Below are 21,629 nucleotides of genomic sequence, written 5' to 3'. Positions count from 1 at the left end.
TTCATGTTAAAAAAGCTCAAGATTCTGCAAAATAATTGTATAGTTAGAAAAGCAAGGGAGTCTCATATCATGACTGATGTGTTTTATACTAAATGAATTATACATGTATATACAGATGACTCTCGATAACTCGAAGTTCGAGGGACCTTGATAAAACTTCAAGAAATCGAGTCACCTGTATATACGTGAATAATTCATTTTACCAACAAGATCATATCGTTTTGACATGTTTTCTTCATATTTGTCAGGTAGTTAATTTAATATAAATATAAAGAACCTTATTTTGCATTTAATAAAAAGATTTCAAAGTTTATGTATTTATTTGCTCTTTAATCATGCTAAAATAGGCATAGAAAACCAAGTTCCGATAAAGTTTTACTATCGCTAACTAAACAGATCTCAATGTTTATATGTCGCTTTACACAAAGCAAAAATTCCAACGAATGAGTAAAACTAAGCTTCAGAGTAACTTTACACAAAGAACAATCTCGAGAAATTTAATAGTGTGTAGATCTCTAAATTAATGTATAAAACTTACTCTCTCTTTGTCAAGTCAAAACAAATTATAGATTTTATTCATAGCCGGATTAAATATAATTCTATTCATCACAAAACTCCAGTGTAAGGTGTAAACTGACGAATTAGCCAATTATATACTCAAATGTGTCACCTCCACCAAGAAGCACAGGAGATGTTTCACCTATGTAAACACCTAATTACCATAGCCACAGTATCCTCCAGCATTTCACAAAATCCAGGTAGGGTCCGAAGGGGAATTATTACAGGCTTGGGTAACGGTGGGTATACACTACCACCACTTCGAGAGATCGAGAGTGAAAAACAATGAAATGTGTTTTACGGGACCCAACTTCATTTCGAGAGATCGAGAACTTCGAGAGATCGAACGTTTGCGAGATCAATAGTAAATTTGCTTTGTTATATAGAGAACAAAATTGGGATGTGATTTTTTTAGCTTCTTTGTGTAGCTGCTAGTGAGGATATTTAATTTAATGATTATATTTGTATTTTAGAAAGTGGAGAAGATACATCCCCCCAAAAAGACGCTGTGGGAATATTTGTCGACTCCTTGGAATCTATAAAAAAGGAAGATTATGGTAATTATTATTGTAAAGTATCAAACGTTAATGAAAAATTCTTGAAAAAACTTTATTCCTCTATCAAAGTTTTGTATTTTTTCATTTAGAATGGAAATTGCTGTGATGATAAATGAAAGATTTTTACAGTGTATTTGTTGTGCATATATATTTATGTCTCTCTCCCTGACGTCTCAATTTAAGTGAAATATTCTCGAGTGGGACGTTAAACAATATACAATCAATCAATCTCCCAGGGGGAGACATATTGTTTTTATATGCCCGTCTATAGATCGGACGTATTATGGTACAGTGATGTCTGTATTGGCGTCTGCCTGTCCATCTTACTGTCTGTCTGTTCGGGGTTTTCTGTTTCTAATTTAATTTCCCTTTCACATATCAGGATAAAACTTGCTATGTACATGTAGCTTCTTTGTGGATCACTCTAGATCTTGTTGCAGTTTTGATCCATTTTGAACTCTGGAGTTTTTCCCCTTTAGTTGAAAATTATTGATTATTTGGAGGTTTTGTAATTTGTCTGGCTAACTCCTCCCACGTTTTTCAAGTGAGAACCATCTTGTTTTATAGTGTTTTTGTGGGTATTGAAGATGTACACGTGGCAAAGATTTTCGATTTTCTTTATAATTTTTAAGAAAATTACAGATTGTTGAACTTAGTCCATGTTTAGGAAATATTCATATTTGGCAAAGAAAGTATATCACAGCCTGATGATGGCTGATACTACCTGTAGCAAAGTTCTACAGATTATGGCTTAAGAGCACCCCATGTAAGCATTTTCACCCGTGTATTATGTACTGTTTGCGGTAAGCTTGTACTTTCTGTTTGTTCATCTGTCTTTCTCAAAATCTAGTGAACACTTCTCGTATATGGCTTATCGGAGAGATTTTAAACTTGGTACAATGCTTCATTGTCATTTGCAGATGTGCATATTGTCGGGACAGAAGGATCCAATTATTCTTTCTAAAAGTTATAGTGGATTTAATAGGGGTGGATGATGTTAAAATAGCTTTTTTGTGAACACTTCTCCTGTGTAGCTTATCGGGTAGACTTGAAACTTTGTACAATGCTTCTTTGCTGTTGGTAGATATGCATATTGTTGGGAGGATCCAATTATTTCTGTGCCCTGCCATGAACATGGCCAGGGCATATAATGTTTGTCATGTCCATCTTCTGTCCTTACGTCTGTCCTTTAGTCACACTTTGCATTTAGCTCTGTGTTTAGCTCAGTTTCAAAGAAACTATTCAAGATATTTTCATCAAACCTTACATGCTAATACATATTGTTATCATCTATTCAACTGCCTACATTTTTTTTTACCTTGACCTTCTGTGACCTTCACCTCACTTTTCCATGTTTGATGTTTAGCTCAGTTTCAAAGCAACTATTGACAATATATTTTTTGGAAAACTCTTACACTGATACATATTAGTGGTAGCAATTCAACCGTGATATTATTTTATGACCTTAACCTTCCCTGTGACCTTGACCTCACTATTTCCTATTTTGGTGTTTAGCTCAGTTTCAAAGCAGTTATTGAAGATTTTTTTGTCCCTTTCTGAATATGGCCAGGGCATATAGCAGATGAGCAGATTCACAAGTCAAATTTTAATTAAATTGGTGTTTGTCATCCATGTATGTAAATAAGGACCAGCATTTCATGCGAGTATATTTTTATGCCCCCTTCAAAGAAGAGGGGCATATTGCTTTGCACCTGTCGGTCGGTCAGTATGTCGGTTGGTCGGTAGACCACATGTTGTCCACTCAATATCTTGAGAACCATTCACTTGATCGTAATGATATTTCATGTGGGTTGGTTATGAGTAGAAGAGAACCCTTATTGTTTTTTAGGTCAAAAGGGCAAAGGTCAATCTACTCTGGACATAGGAAGACATTGTCCGCTCAATATTTTGAGAACCCTTTGCTTGACAGACATTAAACTTGGTACACTGGTACATCTTAAGGAGTAGATGACCCTATTAATTTTGAGGTCATATGGTCAAAGGTCAAGGGTTAAACTGGACATAGGAATATACTGACCACTCAATGTCTAGTGAACCCTTTGCTTGATAGACATCAATCTGGGTACACTGGTACATCTTAAGAGGCAGAAGGCCCCTATTGATTTTGAGGTCACACGGTCAAAGGTCAAGGGTTAAACTGGACAAAGTAATATATTGCCTCCTATATTTTAGAATTAGTTGCTTGATTGACACCAAACGTGGTACACGGGTATAGCATAAGGAGTAGATGACGCCTATTGATTTTTAGGTCACATGGTCAATCCACTCTTGACATAGAAAGATATTGTTTGCTCAATATTTTGAATTGGTGATACTACTATCAATTAAATGATGCATGTGTATAACCCGATTCAATTTTGGACCATGGGTGACATATATGTTTTACAAACATAACTTGATTTCTTTTGTCAGAAGTAATTTTGATTAATGATAACCTTTCTATTGATAGCTAGGCAACATTTAACCAAAGAAAGCTGCTATATATCTTTATAGCAATTTTCTTAACATTTTGGTAAGGAGCAAGGTACATTAAGCGCCAATTTTCGCCTCAAAATTAGGATAAATTTAAAATGTGGTTTCACTTGGTTTAATCATTATGATTATGCACTAGGCCATTGGCCCTAATGATACATATGGAAATTAGTGACGTACTAAGTTCTGTGACGTCATTTTCGTTATCCCCGATTGACAAGATTGACCAAAATTGGCGAAATTGGCTGGTTTTTTTTATGCCTTTAAAACCATTTTTAAGTTAAAGGACGTGCATCAACCATAAAGATGTTTTGTGTGGACTTTAATCATGTTGAAAGTCAGTCATGAGGAAAATTTCGACGTGGTTGATAAATGCACATACTATCAAATTTAACGTAAACCGTTTCCCGCGTTCATCTGTAATACAAATTTCAACGTTGATGGTGTTCATATATACAAGTCTAATGAATAAATGATATCCATATGTACAGCATATCAATTTTTTTAAGACTCTACGTAGTTTGCATTGAAGAAGATAGTGTGTATACAGAGAATTGGTATTTTCGACACAGATATTTTCGATTCCAATTTTACTTGTTTTATGTTTGATATAGATTCGCAATGGTATCAACGTAATTACTGTAACACATGGCAAAGTTCAATCACATATTCTTTTTTTTTTTTTATCATAGATAGTTTATGATATGAATTATCCCTCTAAATTGGTGTGCTTATACTGTGCCGGCTACAATGCGTATCTAAATACATGTCTAAACACGCCTTGCCAGTCATAATATTCTAACGTACATGTAGGCTTCTTACAATGTATAACTTATTGGGTATATTGCGTGTATAATTTCAAATGCTATTCCAATATTGTATTAAGCAATATGTCAGACACATCTAATGATTGTCCATCGAAAAAAATAACCCACTCATGATACATAATATGTATGTTATTAAGTTAGAATTTTATTACGGCTTTGGCCTGGTTTTTTAAAATAAAACGTTTAATATTTCAAATATCGAAAATGAAAGCGCGATAGCTTAATTGGTACCTTTACATTAAAGCATAATAGTGCGAGAGTTCGAATACAAAATTCGGTTATATTTTCCCCGTAAAAATTGAATTACTAGCAAGTCAAACACACAGGCTTTAAATATATACACTTGAAAACCAAATCATTACAATATATTCATTATTTCCATCCTACAGTACATGCAAGGTGAAGATAACAAACAGTGATCAATCTCATAACTCCTACAAGCAATACAAAATAGATAGATGGGCAAAAACGGACATACATGTTTCCTATCAAAACAATTCCAATTTCACCGATTTGTCGTTTATATTACAAAGTTAGCGAACTCGTTACTTCATGATAAATGGTAATGAAATATTTGAATTTACCCTGCTATAAGATGAATGTTGGTAGTTGATAGATGAACGATGCAATATCTAGGTATCTAAATCATTACTCATATATGGGCTAAAAGATAAAATATACGCTTGTATTGTGTGTTCCAAGAGGACAAAACCCGGTGAACCCTGATCATTATATGTAAAAAAAAAAAAATAGATAAAAAAAAACATTTCTTTAATAAGAAAACATTTTTAGTAGAAACAAGCGACTTTGACTGCATTTACAATCAATGTTAACATATCTACAACTCCAATCGTTTCATGCTTAAATTTTCGCAAGCATTCAGTACTATCATAAAAAGGGGGGAGGGGCGATAAATCAAAATTCGCATGTAAAATTTATGGAAAAACTACATTCTAAAAACAAAAGAATGTGTTCTCCTGTTGCTACGCGGCTATAATAATCATTTGTTTATAGAATCACCTTACGTTTCGATTGACGCACCTGTTCTGTAACATAGTCGTATTTAAAAATACATGATAGCTAGTCATTGATTACTATTTTCATCATTAAGTCGTGGAACTGGTGTTGAAGTAGTAGAACGCGATTTCACATATAAGGAGACCTTTCTTTTCCTGCATTTACACTCTAACCATCCCACTCACCGTCGTTCACTTAGCATTTGGTGGCATGTGCACAAAACATCGATTAATGACTGTATCCGAATCATGCGCGTATCTAGACTGGGGTCCGGACCCCCCCCCCCCCCCCCTGGAAGTAAAGTTGCATGCAATTTGTGTGTAAAGTAATGAGGACTGCACCAGATCACAATATTATCATCAAATCATTTGTGTAAAACTGGAACGATTGTTTGATATCCTTTTCCCAATTTACATAATTACCGGTGATTAATGTAAACATTCTAAGCAAGCGGTATCCTTAACTTCATTAAATTTCACTAGAAATCTTTGTGGAAATAATGCAAGTTCTCAACAAAGCACAGGAATTTGAATACATTTTCTTTGTTTAAACTTCGAATAATTCAAATAGCCGACGTTAGAGAAATAAAATCAAAATATTGAACAATTGTTCAATATGTTGTAATCGTACACCACCATTATTTGGAGACGTTAAGTGAAACGAAGAATTCATTCATAACGAAATTTCGATGCATTTAGAGAGATGAAGTACGTCAGTCGAGTGTCATTTACTGCAAAAGAAAATCGCATTTTCCCAGATCCATGGAAATCGTGCACCATGCAGAAAGTACCCTGAAGAGGTGTCTGACAAAATCAAGTGACGATGTTTTTGTACACAACTATGGCTTCGAAAAACATGTGCCGGCGCTACACCGGTCATCTTCACTCTCATGATATCGTGGTACTTTTGCACGATGATGAATATCTAATATGAATTTAAGATCGAATGAAACTTAATTGGCTGTTTTATAATAATTTATTATTTACATATTGTTAAGTATAACATCTTCTACAATTTTACGTTCTGTAGTAATTTTCTTGAGAACAACGTTAACAAGCATACGGTATGTCTCCGAGTGAAACATTACTCAAGGCCGAGTTTCACCTGAAAAAAACAAACAACTATTTGGTAAATAATACGCACCTCTTTCTCACACCAAAAATCCTTGACAAAAGTGCATATATTATATTATATTCGATAAAATACGGTACTATGCTACACATCGACGTATTCTTCATAATATTCAAGAATAAATATGGTGGTTTAATGTGAGAATTGGTCATCAGATTTTCATTTATTTGTCTCAAATGAACAATTTGCATATAGATTTTGAATTTTTTCCCGGACCCCCAACCTCTTTAAGAGGGGACAAGCCCCCTCCCGTATTCTCCCCTTCGTCGCATTGCATCGCGACTCGGCCGTCTACTTTTAGTAGCCGGACTAGTCACAAATCAGCAGGACTAGTAAATTATAGATTCTAGTAGTCCTTCTGACTAGTATTGTGAAAAAACTACGTACATATATGATATTCATTTAATTTCGATTAAAACAATGTTGATGTAAATGTAAATACAAAGGTAAAATTGAATGAATATATATGGTTGCTATACAATTTTTAGATACAATTACACTAATCGTCCTTCAAATCACAGCATCCGCCGCATCGAATCATCTACAATTGATAAAAATTCTCGGAAAAAAAAATCAATTAAAGTTTTCAAATAAAAATCATAGTGCACCTTTGTTTAATAAAACTTGAAGCATATGGCGACATAAATTGGATTATTTTCATATTCAGTTCATGACATAACCTTCTTGTTCATGACGTCGCTTAAAGTAACATCAAAATGGCACAACGTTATCGTTAACTATACTGTATTTGCATATGTATTATACATAAATAAAGTTTTTAAGAAGACATCATAACCATTTTATTGAAGTATACGCCATATGAAGGAATTTTGAGGAATATCATTTAATTTGGACGCGGGGCCAATTTTGGCCCCAAACGTACCTTGTCCTTTGAATTATGTTTTGTTTAAATTTTGTTTAAAGATTAAAACAATTTGAAGAAAGGTGACTTTTTTTTTTTTACTAGAACACTTCATAAGCGAGAGTGTTAGAAAGGTTTTCCTTTTTTATGTGGGATATGACTTGTAAACAACTGAAATTTAACTATTTTAAGATAGCTCATTACACTAAAGCTTATACTCTGTATGACACCACGTCACAAGATGGCGATTTAAATGTTTTGTGAAAATGTTTATATCAATCGATTAGTTTGTCTATCATCGTAGCTTAGTGGTTAAAGCATTGGGCTGGTGAACCGCAGATCTTGATTTCAAATCCCCCAGAGTCTTACATTCATGCGTAGAATATTTTTTTTGAAAACCATTTTTTATCGAAATTTGTATATTTTTCGCCTTTTTGGCATATATACTTATTGTATATCATCATATCTGTTATAATTAAATCAATTCGTACTGATTTGAGAGAATATTTTTGGGTGTAGTGAGCCATCTTAAAGGTACTGGTTCAGTGAATCGTGAATCAGTCCCTTTAAAGCTTTTAGAAATTAAAATAACAATAGACTAGAGTACTCCAAAGGATCTCCTTATATTGCATACATTTGTGATATGACTTGAACACATATAAAGGCCGGCACCACACCAGACTAAGTTCACTAAAGGTTTCAATCCCGATACTAACACAACAAAGTGTATTCTCTATTGCGAAAACATTGCATTTCTCTTCTAATTCATGATAAGGTGAATGGAAAACTGCTGCAACTCTCCATTAAAAAGCTATCAAGTTTTTTACATAAGATATTTTCGCTTCAATCACACCTATGGTCGTCCTTAATCTGCATGAATATCTTTAAAGGAAAAAGGGTTCAGTATTTTGATGTTTTTCCACAAAATGAAAAATTCAACCTATTTTCCACTGTGAATGGAACAGAATATCAGGCAATGAGAACATACTAATAATCCTTGGTTTATTTTTTGGGGGGGGGGGTGTAAGCTCACTCGAGCCAAAGACTCAATAATGTGAGCATTTCTTATCAAAACTTTCCATTGTTGTAAACTTTTCATATTTCCATCATCTTCTTCATAACCATATGGCCAATTGCAACCAAACTTGGCAAAAAGCATCCTTGGAAGAAGAGAATTCAATTTTATTCAAATGAGGGGCAATGACCTACTCGAAGGGGAAATAATTTTAACGAAATAGTTAAATACACTGACAAATTTTAAAATTCTTCTTCTCCAGAACCAGCAGGTAAATTACAATCAAACTTGGAAGAAATTATCCTTGAGTGAAGGGGATTCAAGTTTGTTCAGTTGAAGGGCTATGCCCCCTTAAAAAGAGAGATAATCACAAAAATGCAACACTAGGGTGTATAGTCATTGAAAAATCCTCTTCTCAAGAACCACTGGGCCAGAAAAGTTCAAATTTCCATCGAAGCTTCCGGACATTCTGCAGATTCAAGTTGTTAAATTAATGACCCTTGGGGATAAAGTGGGGCCACAATAGGGAATCAAAGTTTTACATTAAAATATATAGGAAAAAGTCTTTGTTGCAGATTCATGTTTGTAAAAATCATGGCCAACAGGGGTAGGTGGGGTCACAATAGGGGATAAAAAATTTACATGCAAATGCAAGGTGAAGATAACGAACAGTGATCAATATCATAACTCCTACAAGCAATACAAAATAGATAGTTGGACAAACACGGACCCCTGGACACACCAGAGGTGGGATCAGGTGCCTAGGAGGAGTAAGCATCCCCTGTTGACGGGTCACACCCGCCATGAGCCCCATATCCTGATCAGGTAAACTGAGTTATCTGCAGTCAAATCAGTGTGCCAAGAACGGCTTAACAATCGGTATGAAACACGTCAGAAAACATTTGACCCAATGCGAGGTTGTATTGACGAACTAGATCGTTATAACGACCATAGAATTTGCAAAATGCTGACTTCAATCGAGACTGTTGAAATCCCTGTACCATCAACTTGTTTGTCAGTAGCTTACCTCGATTTAAAAACTGACTATACCCAGAACAAGCTCTTGCATATCGAATCAGTTGAGATATATAAACACCATATGCAGGTGATAATGGAATATTGCTACATAAATGTGGGAAGTTGACGATGGAGAAGCTGAAATCATCGCGTTTGTCATACAGTTAAGTTGTCAGTTTGCCGTTAATGTCTACTTTCAATAAAATATCTAAGTATGAAGCAGAAGTGGACGACTCCGTGGTGTCCTTTTATTTCGAGCTCACAGGGATATATCAAATCGACATATGAATGAAAGCTATCATTGTTAATAGACAAAACGTCATCGATATATCAAATGTCGAATTGAAGATTACAGCGAGAGATTTTTTCTTCTCACGTAGAAGTTTTTGAATAAATTCTGCTTCATATGAATATAAAAACAGGTGAGCTAACAAAGGAGGAGAATTCGTGCCCATGGGAATTCCAACAGACTGTTGGAAGACCTGATCACCAAAAACCACGAAGATATTGTCAATGAGGAACTCTAGCATATTTTATATTTCAACTTCAGAGTACTTGTGCGTGGAATCAGAGTGGTGTTTAACAAAATAAGTTCCCGAATGACTGATCACTAGATATGAATATTTCCGTTTTCCGTTTTTGTTGAAGAAGCAACTGTCTATGATGTCAAAAAGTCTAGTCTTTAATTTATCGTGAGGAATGGTCGTGTATAGTGTTGAAAAGTCATAGGTTTTAATGCTATTGATTTGGGAAAAAATCTGTAATTTCAAGTTTACTAAAAGTTCTTTAGAATTTTTTATAATCCACATTTGATTAACATCACTTCTGGCATATGTAGGCGCACAGTAAGTTTGAAGTTTCTCCTTCACAGCTGTTAACATTTTCGTGAGGAGCAAAGATAGGGGCTTGGTAGAGCACTTACTGGATCCAGCAATGTATCTTTGTTTGTAAGGGTTTTTATGTAGTTTAGGAATCCAGTATAGGTACGGTAACTCATATTCATTCGACCCATTGACTGGCATATTAAATGTGTCTAAAACTGAAGCATGGTTTTGAAGAATTTCGTCTTTTGAAAGGGCAGTTGGAGTATAAGTATGATTACCAAAAGTGGAATTAATGCCAAGTTCGTTTAAAATACAGTTGTAATAATGAGCCTTACAAACAAAGACAATGTTGTTACTAGCTTTGTCAGCTGGAACCAAAACATATTCCTCATGTTACCTATCTAATTCTTTTATCACTTCTGGTTTTCTAAACACAGAAGGATAGATGGTACGTACTTTTGTTTTCATGTGTCTAATGCGGGATTTTAATATCCCTCTTATGCTTTTAACCCATACTGACAATGTATCAAGTTCTTCTTTTTCATATTTAGCCCATCGTCTGGCATACTCTTCGACAGAACTCATAATAGAGATGAAGTTCTGTCGCAAATATATAGGCGGAAAGTTTTAAATATGGGCCAAGGTGACTCATGGATACCTTATTTTCATATTGCGATACAAATTTCACATGGGCGGGCATTCATTTCTTATGGACATATTTCTAGTCCAAAAAGTTATAGTGGATCTAAGAAGGGTGGAGGACGTAAAATAGCTTGTGAACACTTTTCTGCATATATGGGGCTGATCCATTAGACCTGATAATTTATATAATGTTTCAATGACATTTGTAGATGTGCATGTTGTAGGGACAGTAGGACCCAATTGTTATCCTTAAAGTCATAGTGGATCTGAAGGGTGGAGGGTGTAAAAGAGTTTGTGAACACTTCTCCTGTATGGCTTATCATAGTTCATAATGTCTATGTTCCTGCCCATGCTCTCTCCTGGATCCATACCATACAGTACATCAAAGCGGCATTGGATTGATTTGAGTGGAAAATTTTTATATTTCCATATCAATAATAGTAGTACACAATTGGACTCTAGACTCTCTTTAAAGTGAGACAAAGAATCAGTTGCTAAAAGATACAGCATGGTCACAATGCTGAAAGGTTCAATTGTATTTCGGTATATGACAATACTAATGAAATTGATGTTCAATTTCATATAACATGAAGGTGATCATGTGGTCAGTCTTTCTTGTGTATGAATACAATAACCACTTCAAACGTCAAGTACTTTCACCTGGCTTCTTGGTTATGCAATGCAGTGGGGGATTTAGAGGCCTTCTCCTTTTTCGCCACAAAAAAGGAATAGTGTGAGTAAAATCCATATTGACACCCAAAATGGCTGAGTAATATGGTTACTACTCTACTTTCACATCCCCCTCCTTTCAGAAAGCCAGGATCCACCATTGCAATATGATATGGAAGACGAAAAATGCATCAGAATATTTGTACAGAGTTTATTTTGTAAACAGACAAGAATTTCATCAAATTGAATTTTAAATAAAACAGAAACATTAAACTAACCATTCAGATTCATTTTAAATACTGTCTGCAATTACTAGAACTAGGCCTAAAACTGTGACATGGCGAACTGATACAATCACTTTGATATTGGAATCGAAGAAATGGAGGCAGAGTTAGATCTATAGGAGTTCATGATGATGATAACCTGTTGTTTCCAGGCAACAGCCATTACGGCCATGACTCGGCATGGTCCATGTCAGGGCACCCCTGCGAGTCTTCATTAAAACCCTACAACAGAAATCTCTCAAGTGAACAAAAACTATCTGTCAGTTCGTATTTATTTTTTCTTACATACCCAGGAGGTTAAAAAAAGAGCAACCTACCTGCAGTTCATCTAAGTCTGTCCTACATGGCTACAAATACTATGTTTAGTGTTGTGCGATCGTTATTTCGGTCATCTGCTCCATAAGTATCGAAGCTCGGTTAGAACACAAAGCAAAATGGAAATATTGATATAAGAAATGTCATTTCTGAGTGTTATCGGGATATGGCATGAAGTTTGTACGTGGTCAAATCTACTGTAACGCTCTTTGGATTTAATCAGATGACTAACTTCATGTCATATCCCAATAACGCCCAACAATGATATCTTATTTCTTAACAGCATGTCACCAGTATTTACCTTGGATTCCATCAAACCCATCTTCTTGGTTTTATAATTTTAGTACGGAACCGCATTTTCCTGTACAAGTATTCATACAATAAATACATAATATAAGTATATTTACAGTCAGTACAGATTGATAATTTGATCAATATTTCATCTTTTATTGTATTTTTAAAAAGAGAAAGAAAGAAAGAAAGAGCAGATATAAAGAAATGAAGAGAAATTATTGATACAAGATAACTTACTCTGGTCGTTATGCTTTCATTCCCTTCCGTCGACTGTGAATCGCTTTATTGTGGAATATGCGGTTTCTGTATTAGAATTTGACTCGAAACTTTTTTGCACTGAAAGAGTGACAGAAATTAAATCTGATTGGTTAATTCATGATAAAAAGCTATTCAAAGATAAAGTTACTATAATTATTTTCAGTGATGTCCTGATATTGATCCCGAGAAGGTGCACTGCAATCACTTTCTTTTTTCCAATCTTACACCCTATATTTATTTATTTCTTAGCATTGGGCTAAATTTTGTATCCCTTCACCGGCAATGGTGACGTCTCCAAATATATGAGTGAATGATTCTCAAGAAGGACGTTAAACATTAATATTCGATCAATCAATCCTATCCTTGTCATGAAAAAAAAAACTTACTTAGATCCGCCACTTTACTATCATTTTTGCTATTTCAGAAGGCTGTTTTTAGTTAATTTTACATTTACTAATCAAGTCAGATTCTATTATAGCTTACGGACTTCAACTCACATATGAAACAATATTAAAGGTACAAGCAGTTTTTCTGGAGCAAGCTTTATAGAGTTTATTGGCAAAATTAGTTAATTCATAAGTATAGATACTAATTTCAGTCATAAAACACGTGAAATCCTGGAAGGAGGTAGGGGAGTTAAAATAATTTAACTGTGTGTCGGGACAGGCCTCCGTAGGAAATTACATCATTTTACCGATAGGACATTCTAACGGGGGGGGGGGGGATCCTCAATTATTAAAAAAAATTCCATTATTTTACATGCAAATTTGGTTATTTTTATTGTTGATAATGGCGCTCTCGAATATACTACCCGAAAGTCTTAAAATACATTACGCAAGCGCACTACCTTCTGGATAAGATAACTCATGTCTTTGGATTGGCCTATACGTAGATGAATCCTCGACAGGGAGTTTGCACTATAAGTATATATCAAATTCCGATTTTTTTTTATTTAAGTTTTATTTATGCATAAAATAAGCCATGCAGCTACCAAAATGCAAAGAAATATGAAATGTTATACTGCTGTCTTGTAATTTGTGTCTGATCAATATGAAAATAAACTATATACATAGAATGACGTTGACACATGTACAGAATTTGTTGAAGTGCGCCATGTAAATCTTTGACGTAGGAAGGCAAACATTATATGGATGCCTTTTCTAAAAGCAGGTGGTCTGGGGGCCACTTTGAGGCCCCCAGCGGGTCCAGGACAGTGCCCTAGGCCTAATGGGGCCCAGGGGTGAAGCTCCACAATTTAAGCGTGTAAAATGGAATCTTCGAAAGTGAATTTACGTACATGTATTACTATCTCTCTTCTTAGTCTTAATCCACTTCGTCCCAGGGTTCCTAAGGTTGTTAAGCCTAGGGGTGATACTGGAGATAAGCACCCAGTTTCAAATAAGTGCTCCTATGGGCATGCGTAAAATATAGCCTCTGACAACCAAAGTCCAGCTCCTGACCTTCTCGTGGTGGAACTGTTTCAACGAACAGGAGAAGGGGCAAAGGCGAGACCCTGGCGCCTTAAAACCAGTGCTTGGGGTGGATGGAGCTCCTCAACCTTGGAAGGCAATTCATCTAAGAGAAGGAAAACTCTTATTTCAAACCCGGCGTTGAAAGTGTTAGTTCACAACATTCAAAACATGGGTAGACAGGACTCAATAGCCATGGTCGGCAACCAGTCTAGGAGAAAGATACTCTGATGTAAAAACTACTCTGCAGGTTTCAAAATCCAACCCTATATCGAAAGATATGGAATTTGTGGGGTGACAATCTGTCAAACTAAGGGATAAGGTGAAGCTGAAGGGCCAACCCCCCATCAGTGGATAAAATCGGTTACAGAAACAACCATTACTATCTCAGAGAACTATAATATTTACTAAATGTGATGCTCATACAGATGAGATTAAAAAACAATCTGAATCTCTCTCTCTTTCTCTCTCTAATTTATTTTTACTCATTTAAATTTTTTGGAACAAAAATGTGGATGCTTTGGCGTACAAGCATACATGGTAGCTATATCACTGTAAATATTGACAAATTGTAGAGTATTTGATATATATTACATGGGATATATGTAATATACATGTGAAGCACTGAGAATTTATTGATTTTGTTGATTTCATTCATTGACAATTTTGTTTAACAGACAAAACATTCATTTAACATGTCGATCTGATTTTCTCTGTCAAACTGAAATGGAACATTTTCTTTAAAAAAAAAACCTGCATAGCATCAGTGTAAAATTTGAAACATAGGCTAGATGGTTTCATGTTTAAAGTAAGGTGTCAAAATTTGACATACAAATATATAGGGAAAATCATTAAAAATCTTCTGAAAAATCATTGTGCCAGAAGAGTTTATGTTTACATGAAAGCTACCTGACTTGGTGCAGATTCTAGTTTATAAAAATCATGGTCCCTGGAAGTAGGTTGGGGCTACAATTGGGATCAAAGTTTTACATGCGAATATATAGGAAAAATCTTTAGATATGAGCCAAGGTGACTCAGGTAAGCGATGTGGCCCATGGGCCTCTTGTTGATAATGCCAAATAGATGGGTTATCATCCAAGGGCGTCTATGGACCCAAGGATGATAACCTGGCCGCCTACTCAGACCTAATAATTTATGATGTTTCCCTCGTTTAACATCCCATAATAGTTTTATGAACCTGAATAATCTGAATGCTAAAAGAGATATCAAACATTTATTGACTTGTACTATACTAATTTTTTTTTATCAACAAATTCATTACAACTTTTTCTGCAGAAAATTCTGATAAATTTTTAATGGTTTTCGAGGGATGGAATCAACTACATGCAATAATTTGTTTTACACTCAATGTCTTACATTTATTAAATGTATATGTTAAAGAAAACAAAACACTGGTTATAGAAAGTTAAACAAGCAAACGCTTTCGATTGTGACTTCACAGCAAAAATATAACGTCATGCATAAACATTTCGTAACGCATTTCGAAACAAGAACGTAAACATACGAGTGAAATGAAAAATTGTAATAGAATGGGAATAGGTTTCTTCTCGTTTGAAACTTTGACTGTTAATGTTGACACTGAATTCGCAATTAAAATCAATTGATTAATGATACCTCATATTTTAGCTAGTTTTTAATAGAAGTATCTGACTTGTGCCATTAAAATTTATCTTCTAAAGGGCGAAAACACAGTTGTCACCCTGCACGAGAAGGAGACGTTATGAATTGTTTCCCTTCGTGTGACCATCCTCTCGGCCAATGAAATTGAGTGTATTATTCTAAAGGATAACATTACCAAATAGTGTTTAGACAGTGACTCATTTAAACATTTACTCTGTGTTTCCCTAAAATAGCTCTAGCAAGTTTATTGTTATTTCGGTTTTCAAACATTTCGGTTGAGCATCACTGAAGAGACATTGTTTGTCAAAATGTGCATCTGGTGCATCAAAATTGGTACTGCATAAGTTTTACATCAATACTCACAATTGTTGATTTCGTACATACATTCCTTGCTACATTTGGGTACATCACTATTTGTAGGTCCTAGTTGAATACTGCCTAACTCTGTGTTAAAGTTAATTTCAAATTTTAATTTTTACAGAAGAAGGTGGCTGGAGTGAGCTACAGGATCTTTTGGAATACATGTGTACAAAACCAGCGAGGAAGATACTGTTTAATGTTGTGAAGATGTATGTGGATAATCCAGACAGTTTTTTCCAAGATGAAACAAAAAAGGCTTTAATAAAATCAGTATTACCACCAGAGTACCATTCAGCCATTGAAACTGAAGCTGAATACAGAAATGCTATCCCTGTTATGTACGCCATTCTACAGGTGGCACTTGATGAGGAACATCAACCAAAATCTGGTTGGGGTCAAAGGGTCAAGGACTCAGACACTGGGGTAGGAGATGATGTAGAGAGAGTGTATCAAGCTTGCACATTGAGTAGAGAAATTCACAATCCAGAGGAAATATCTGTAGATGGATATGAAAGGCTATTTGATATGTTGATAGGACCTGTAGAGAGATTAGATATAAAGGGGAAATGTAGCGAGGATTACAGGGAGATTGTGAGGAGATGGGAGAATATCCAGAGGAAGCTGTGTGTGAAGGACAAAGGGACAACATTCACAAACTTTATCAAGAAATGGTCTCCGACTGAATAAATATAGTTATGTTTATGAATATATTTATGGAGTGAGTTTGATGTAGTGGAGTGATAGTACAATAAATCTAACAATGATTGATTACACAGGATCACTAAATGTCCAGTTACATACTCCAGCTACTGGCGATCACCACAAGATGGCGTTGATACCGGTGCTTGTTCATATATCATACAGTAACGGTAGTCTTAACATGTACAGGTATGCTTGTACAAACATCTTGTTGATTTTCTATGGATTGTTCTGTAATTTGTAATTATGTATACAAGTTAGAGATTTTTGAGTTGACGGTGCTACAATAAGAGCAAACTTTCCAGTGACTACACATAAAGTTGATTATCTGAGTCTTAGTAGGTGTTGATAAAGAACCCCGCTACTTGTTAGGGGACAAAGAGACGTAACTAGTGTGATACATGTACTGATACTGTAGATGCTGATGCTGTGAACTAGTACAATTGATCCACTTTATTTACAGCTTCATTTTGAAACTTCATTATATTCATTAATCTGACTCAGTATGAAGGCAGCTCTAATCATAAGTTTGCAATATGTATAAATGATTTTATTCTTCTGTGATCGAATTTAATCTGTTGGCTGTCTATTTATTGTATGTGTGTTAACTTACTCTTCACACATAGCTATACTTTTCACACACTTACATTTACTTTTCACCTTTTTAAAACCACATGAGTGTCTACTTCTAATGTTTGATTACTGAGTCAATATGTAAAGGGGATTCTATGTTGATGAAATTATGGTCAGTGATGCCTTTGGCAGCTTGCAGGGATTTAAATAAGTGTGCTATACTGGAGCGAGTAGAACATCTGTACAATATATAGTGTGGACATGTTCGCCAGTAAATCCAGAATGATATATACATGAGCATTTAATGAAGCTAAATGAAATGGACATTTGCCACTGCCTTGTATAGTGTAGTTTTAATTGAATTCAGTCCATGCTTTAGTGTTGGGAAGGTGATGATCATGATAAAGGTTTCCACATGATTTGTGTCAGTTTTCTCATCAACAACATAACACTACAATTTGACAAACGATATCCAAGTATGTTATGTTGTATGTATTCTGATTTGTATGAGAGGCGACAGACTGAGAAGACTCTATAATTCAAAACAATCCTTTTAGAATATGTCTATTCACAACAAATTCATTCCAGTTTGTTCATGCGTATTGTTGTCTAATGACTGACCTTGACTTTTTATTGTGAGTTACATCTCTGTATGTGTTACACAGGTGAGCATTGTGGCCTGTAGTCCTGGTGTTATTGTAGTTCATGGTGTGGGGCTTATTGTAGTTTGACGTAGATTTAATAAATACATATAACTATCTTAGAATAGAGCTTATTGTAGTTTAACATGTAGATTTAATGGGTCAGTGTTTGCTTGTTGTATATCCAGATAGAATGTAATTAGGAACATGATGGAGTCAGTGATCACTCTCTGGTGCAAAGAAGGTAAATTTAATCAAGGGGAAACAAAATGGGGTAATACTGATAAATGCAAGTTAATGATGTGTGTCCTCCAAAATGGACCTGTTATTTTCATATTACATGTATCTTTATCATGTATTTATATATTTATAATTAAAAAATTTAAATACTGAAAGTGACAATTGCCATCCATTACTGGTAATCATATTTCTTGGATCCTGTGTTTAAAGGTTTTGTGTATTATCAATTTAAAAATTTGTTCAAATCAAACTTGTTTAAAGTTATGTATATTTTGATTTTTCACGAAATGTCCAGGTGTAGTCAACCTTTATTTTTATTTATATTTTTTGTCATGTATATGATCATATTCTAATATTAGAGAAAATATGAGGAAAGTGTAGAGGTCAATATGACATTGGAATAACGAAGCTCTGATGAAACGACTCTGAACATTATGAACATGATTTGGTCATCTAAAATGATTTACATTTACGTACGATAATCATTTACTGTATGCTGATTAAGAATATCTGACTATGTATCATATCTATATAAATTGGTGGCAGGAGTAGAGGTTAATGTAAAATTTACGTTGATTTTTGTTGATACATGTTATACTTTTTCCCCCAAACAAATTTTGATTATATCTTTTAGTTACACAATTTGACTAATTAAGCTTTTGAATACAATCTCTGATATTTTAGAACTTATCGACTTTGTAGATATAAAATTTTAGTGTCGTATGTCATTTAAACTTAGTATGTAGCACATCATACTAGTTATGATTCTGAGACTAACACAACATACTGGACTATATGCCAAGCTGTATGAAATGAGAATTATAAAAGTTTTCAAAGCCATTTTAGACTTATCTATGTAATGTAAAACTTATACGGTACCAATTTTGATGGACCAAAATATCTTACAACTAAGATGAAAAACATGATTCTGTTTGATAATCAAATACAGATCCCAAGGTCACAAGTATGTATTCAACTTTTATAAACCACAGATGTACTTTACATATTAATTAAAAAAGTCTACAAGAAAAGAAAAATAAGGAAATTACCGTGTTTGTAAATTTTGATCTGAGTCTTAAGATATTTTGTGAATAGGTGCCCTAATGCGCATTTCGACAAATAATGTCTCTTCAGTGATGCTCAACCGAAATGTTTGAAATCCGAAATAACAATGAAGTTTTAGAGCTATTAATTCCTGTGAAAAAATTAAGGCAGTGTTAGATTCATAAATGTGAATGTTCTATTGTTTTATATGATGTACATGTATTAGCACGACAATCTGAATTTGATTTGAAGCGGGGCAGTATCTTAAATTTTCACATGCCATTGGACTGAACATGTTCTGTTTGTCTTTTGGAAGAGAAGTCACCATTTTTGAAGAGTTTCATTCATGTTTAGTGTACATATACATATGTTGTGTGGTTGTTGTTTTTGTGTGTGAAGATTTCTTTTGGTGCCATACAGTGTTTGATTTCTCAACATGGAGCTTCGTTTTGTGAATGCTATAAAACCACATGATTTTATTGAAGTAATTAGGAAACCTCTATGTGGAGGGTTTGGGAAATAAATAATAATTTCATCATTACGTAGTTGGGTTGTTTTTATTCTTGTGTATGTGAAATGATAATTAGGACCCCGATCCTTGCGTCTATGATACACTATTTTAAAACAACTTAAATGATTTATGACTTACATTCAATAATATGGAGCGCTACCTCAAAATTTTACTTAATGACCTATTAAGGCATTTCACATGTAGTAAGATTTTACTATTTCTCAATATTATTTTACATAATACATGTATTTTTCTCCTAAATTATAAAAAATATGTCTTCAGTTTGCAAACAAGAGAGTTAATATTGCTGTGATGTGATCCATGATCTAATAAAACATGCCTAAGGAAATAGACTCCAATGTTATATATAATGAAAATAATATTTATGGGAGTTATGAGATCTCAACTGATTCGATACGCAAGAGCTTGTTCTGCTTATGATCAGTTTTTATACGGCTGTCATTAGACAGGACGTATTATGTTATGGTGCTGTCCGTCCGTCTTGGGTGATGTTTTCCGGACTTTTTTCCGTACTTTGAAACTTGGTCACAATATTTTTCTCAAGAATTGTAAAAGTGGGTGTGCATTTCAGCTGGATTGGTCCATCCTTGACCTACTTTAGGGCTATAAGTAGGTTGTTCAGTTTTCCGAACTTATTTCGTTACAGATATTTCCCTGAAATTACACATAAGCTTCCTTTCAGAGAAATACAATATCAGTTGGATTAGTCAGTCCGTCTGTGACCTACATTACAACTAAAAGTAGGTCAAACAGTTTTCTGGGATTTTTTTCATTACATATATTGCTCTGATTTTTAGTCAGATGCTTCCTCTTGGGGGAAGATAGGTGCACTTAACATTTCAGTTGGATTGGCGCACTATGACCTACAGTACTCTAGGGGTAGAAGTAGGTCAAAGTTTTCCAGATTTTGTTTGGTATGGTCACAAGTATTGCTCTGAGTCACAACCTCCCTTTCATAGAAATACACAATCAGTTCACATTTAACACGATTCAATTTACTATAGTAATTGGTGCACCATGACAAACTTTAGGGCTAATAGTAGATCAAATGGCTTCCTGGACTTTTTATCATCATTGATAGATTGTACCGACATTTTGTCACAAATTCACTCTCAGAGAAATACATAATCTGTTAACATGTCAGATGGATTGGTGCACCATGACCCACTTTAAGGCTTTTCTATTCAGGATATGTGTTGTCTCAATTCAGAGTGCACAATATGCTTCCTGATTGAATTTCACTGTCCGACGGGCGTATATTGTACCGTTTGCGGTACCCCTGTTAAATCGAAGCAGGCTACTGACAAGCAAGTTGATGATGCAGGGGTTCCAAATGTCTCGTTTAAAGACAGCATTTTGCAAATCTTATGGTCGTTATAACGATCTAGTTTGCCAATGCAAGCTATCATTTGGTCAAATGCTGTCTGACATGGTTAAGGCCGTTCTTGGTACACGGATTTTGACTACGGATAACATTGTTGCTATGTCAAACGTCATTTCCGCTTTCACTTTACTGTAAACATAGATTTCATGGGAGTTGAAAAGTTTCTTGATAAGTCTCTCTTGATCACTAATAAATTAAGAAATACTATCATTTTTTGTGTTATACAAGGTTAATAAAATAAATAGATAAAATTAAATGTCGTTTTATATGACGTTATATCCGA

At 34.6% G+C, this 21,629-nt stretch overlaps 1 protein-coding gene across 4 annotated transcripts in view; it reads left to right on the top strand.

Moving 5' to 3' along the window:
• Positions 1 to 19,968, top strand: part of LOC130046607 (uncharacterized) — a 38,572-nt gene extending 18,604 nt beyond the window's left edge. For all 4 annotated transcript variants that reach the window (XM_056151071.1, XM_056151075.1, XM_056151069.1 and 1 more), the window contains 2 exons: positions 1,032 to 1,115; positions 16,355 to 19,968. In XM_056151071.1, the coding sequence (XP_056007046.1) occupies positions 1,032 to 1,115; positions 16,355 to 16,920 (650 nt within the window). In that variant the 3' untranslated portion in view covers positions 16,921 to 19,968. The remainder of the gene's footprint in view (positions 1 to 1,031; positions 1,116 to 16,354) is intronic.
• The last annotated feature ends 1,661 nt before the right edge of the window (positions 19,969 to 21,629 follow it).

The sequence above is a fragment of the Ostrea edulis genome, chromosome 1, assembly GCF_947568905.1.
Source record: "Ostrea edulis chromosome 1, xbOstEdul1.1, whole genome shotgun sequence".
NCBI classification, from domain to species: Eukaryota; Metazoa; Mollusca; class Bivalvia; order Ostreida; family Ostreidae; genus Ostrea; species Ostrea edulis.
Note: the sequence above shows the minus strand (reverse complement) of the source record. Positions and strands in the feature narration are given on the sequence as shown.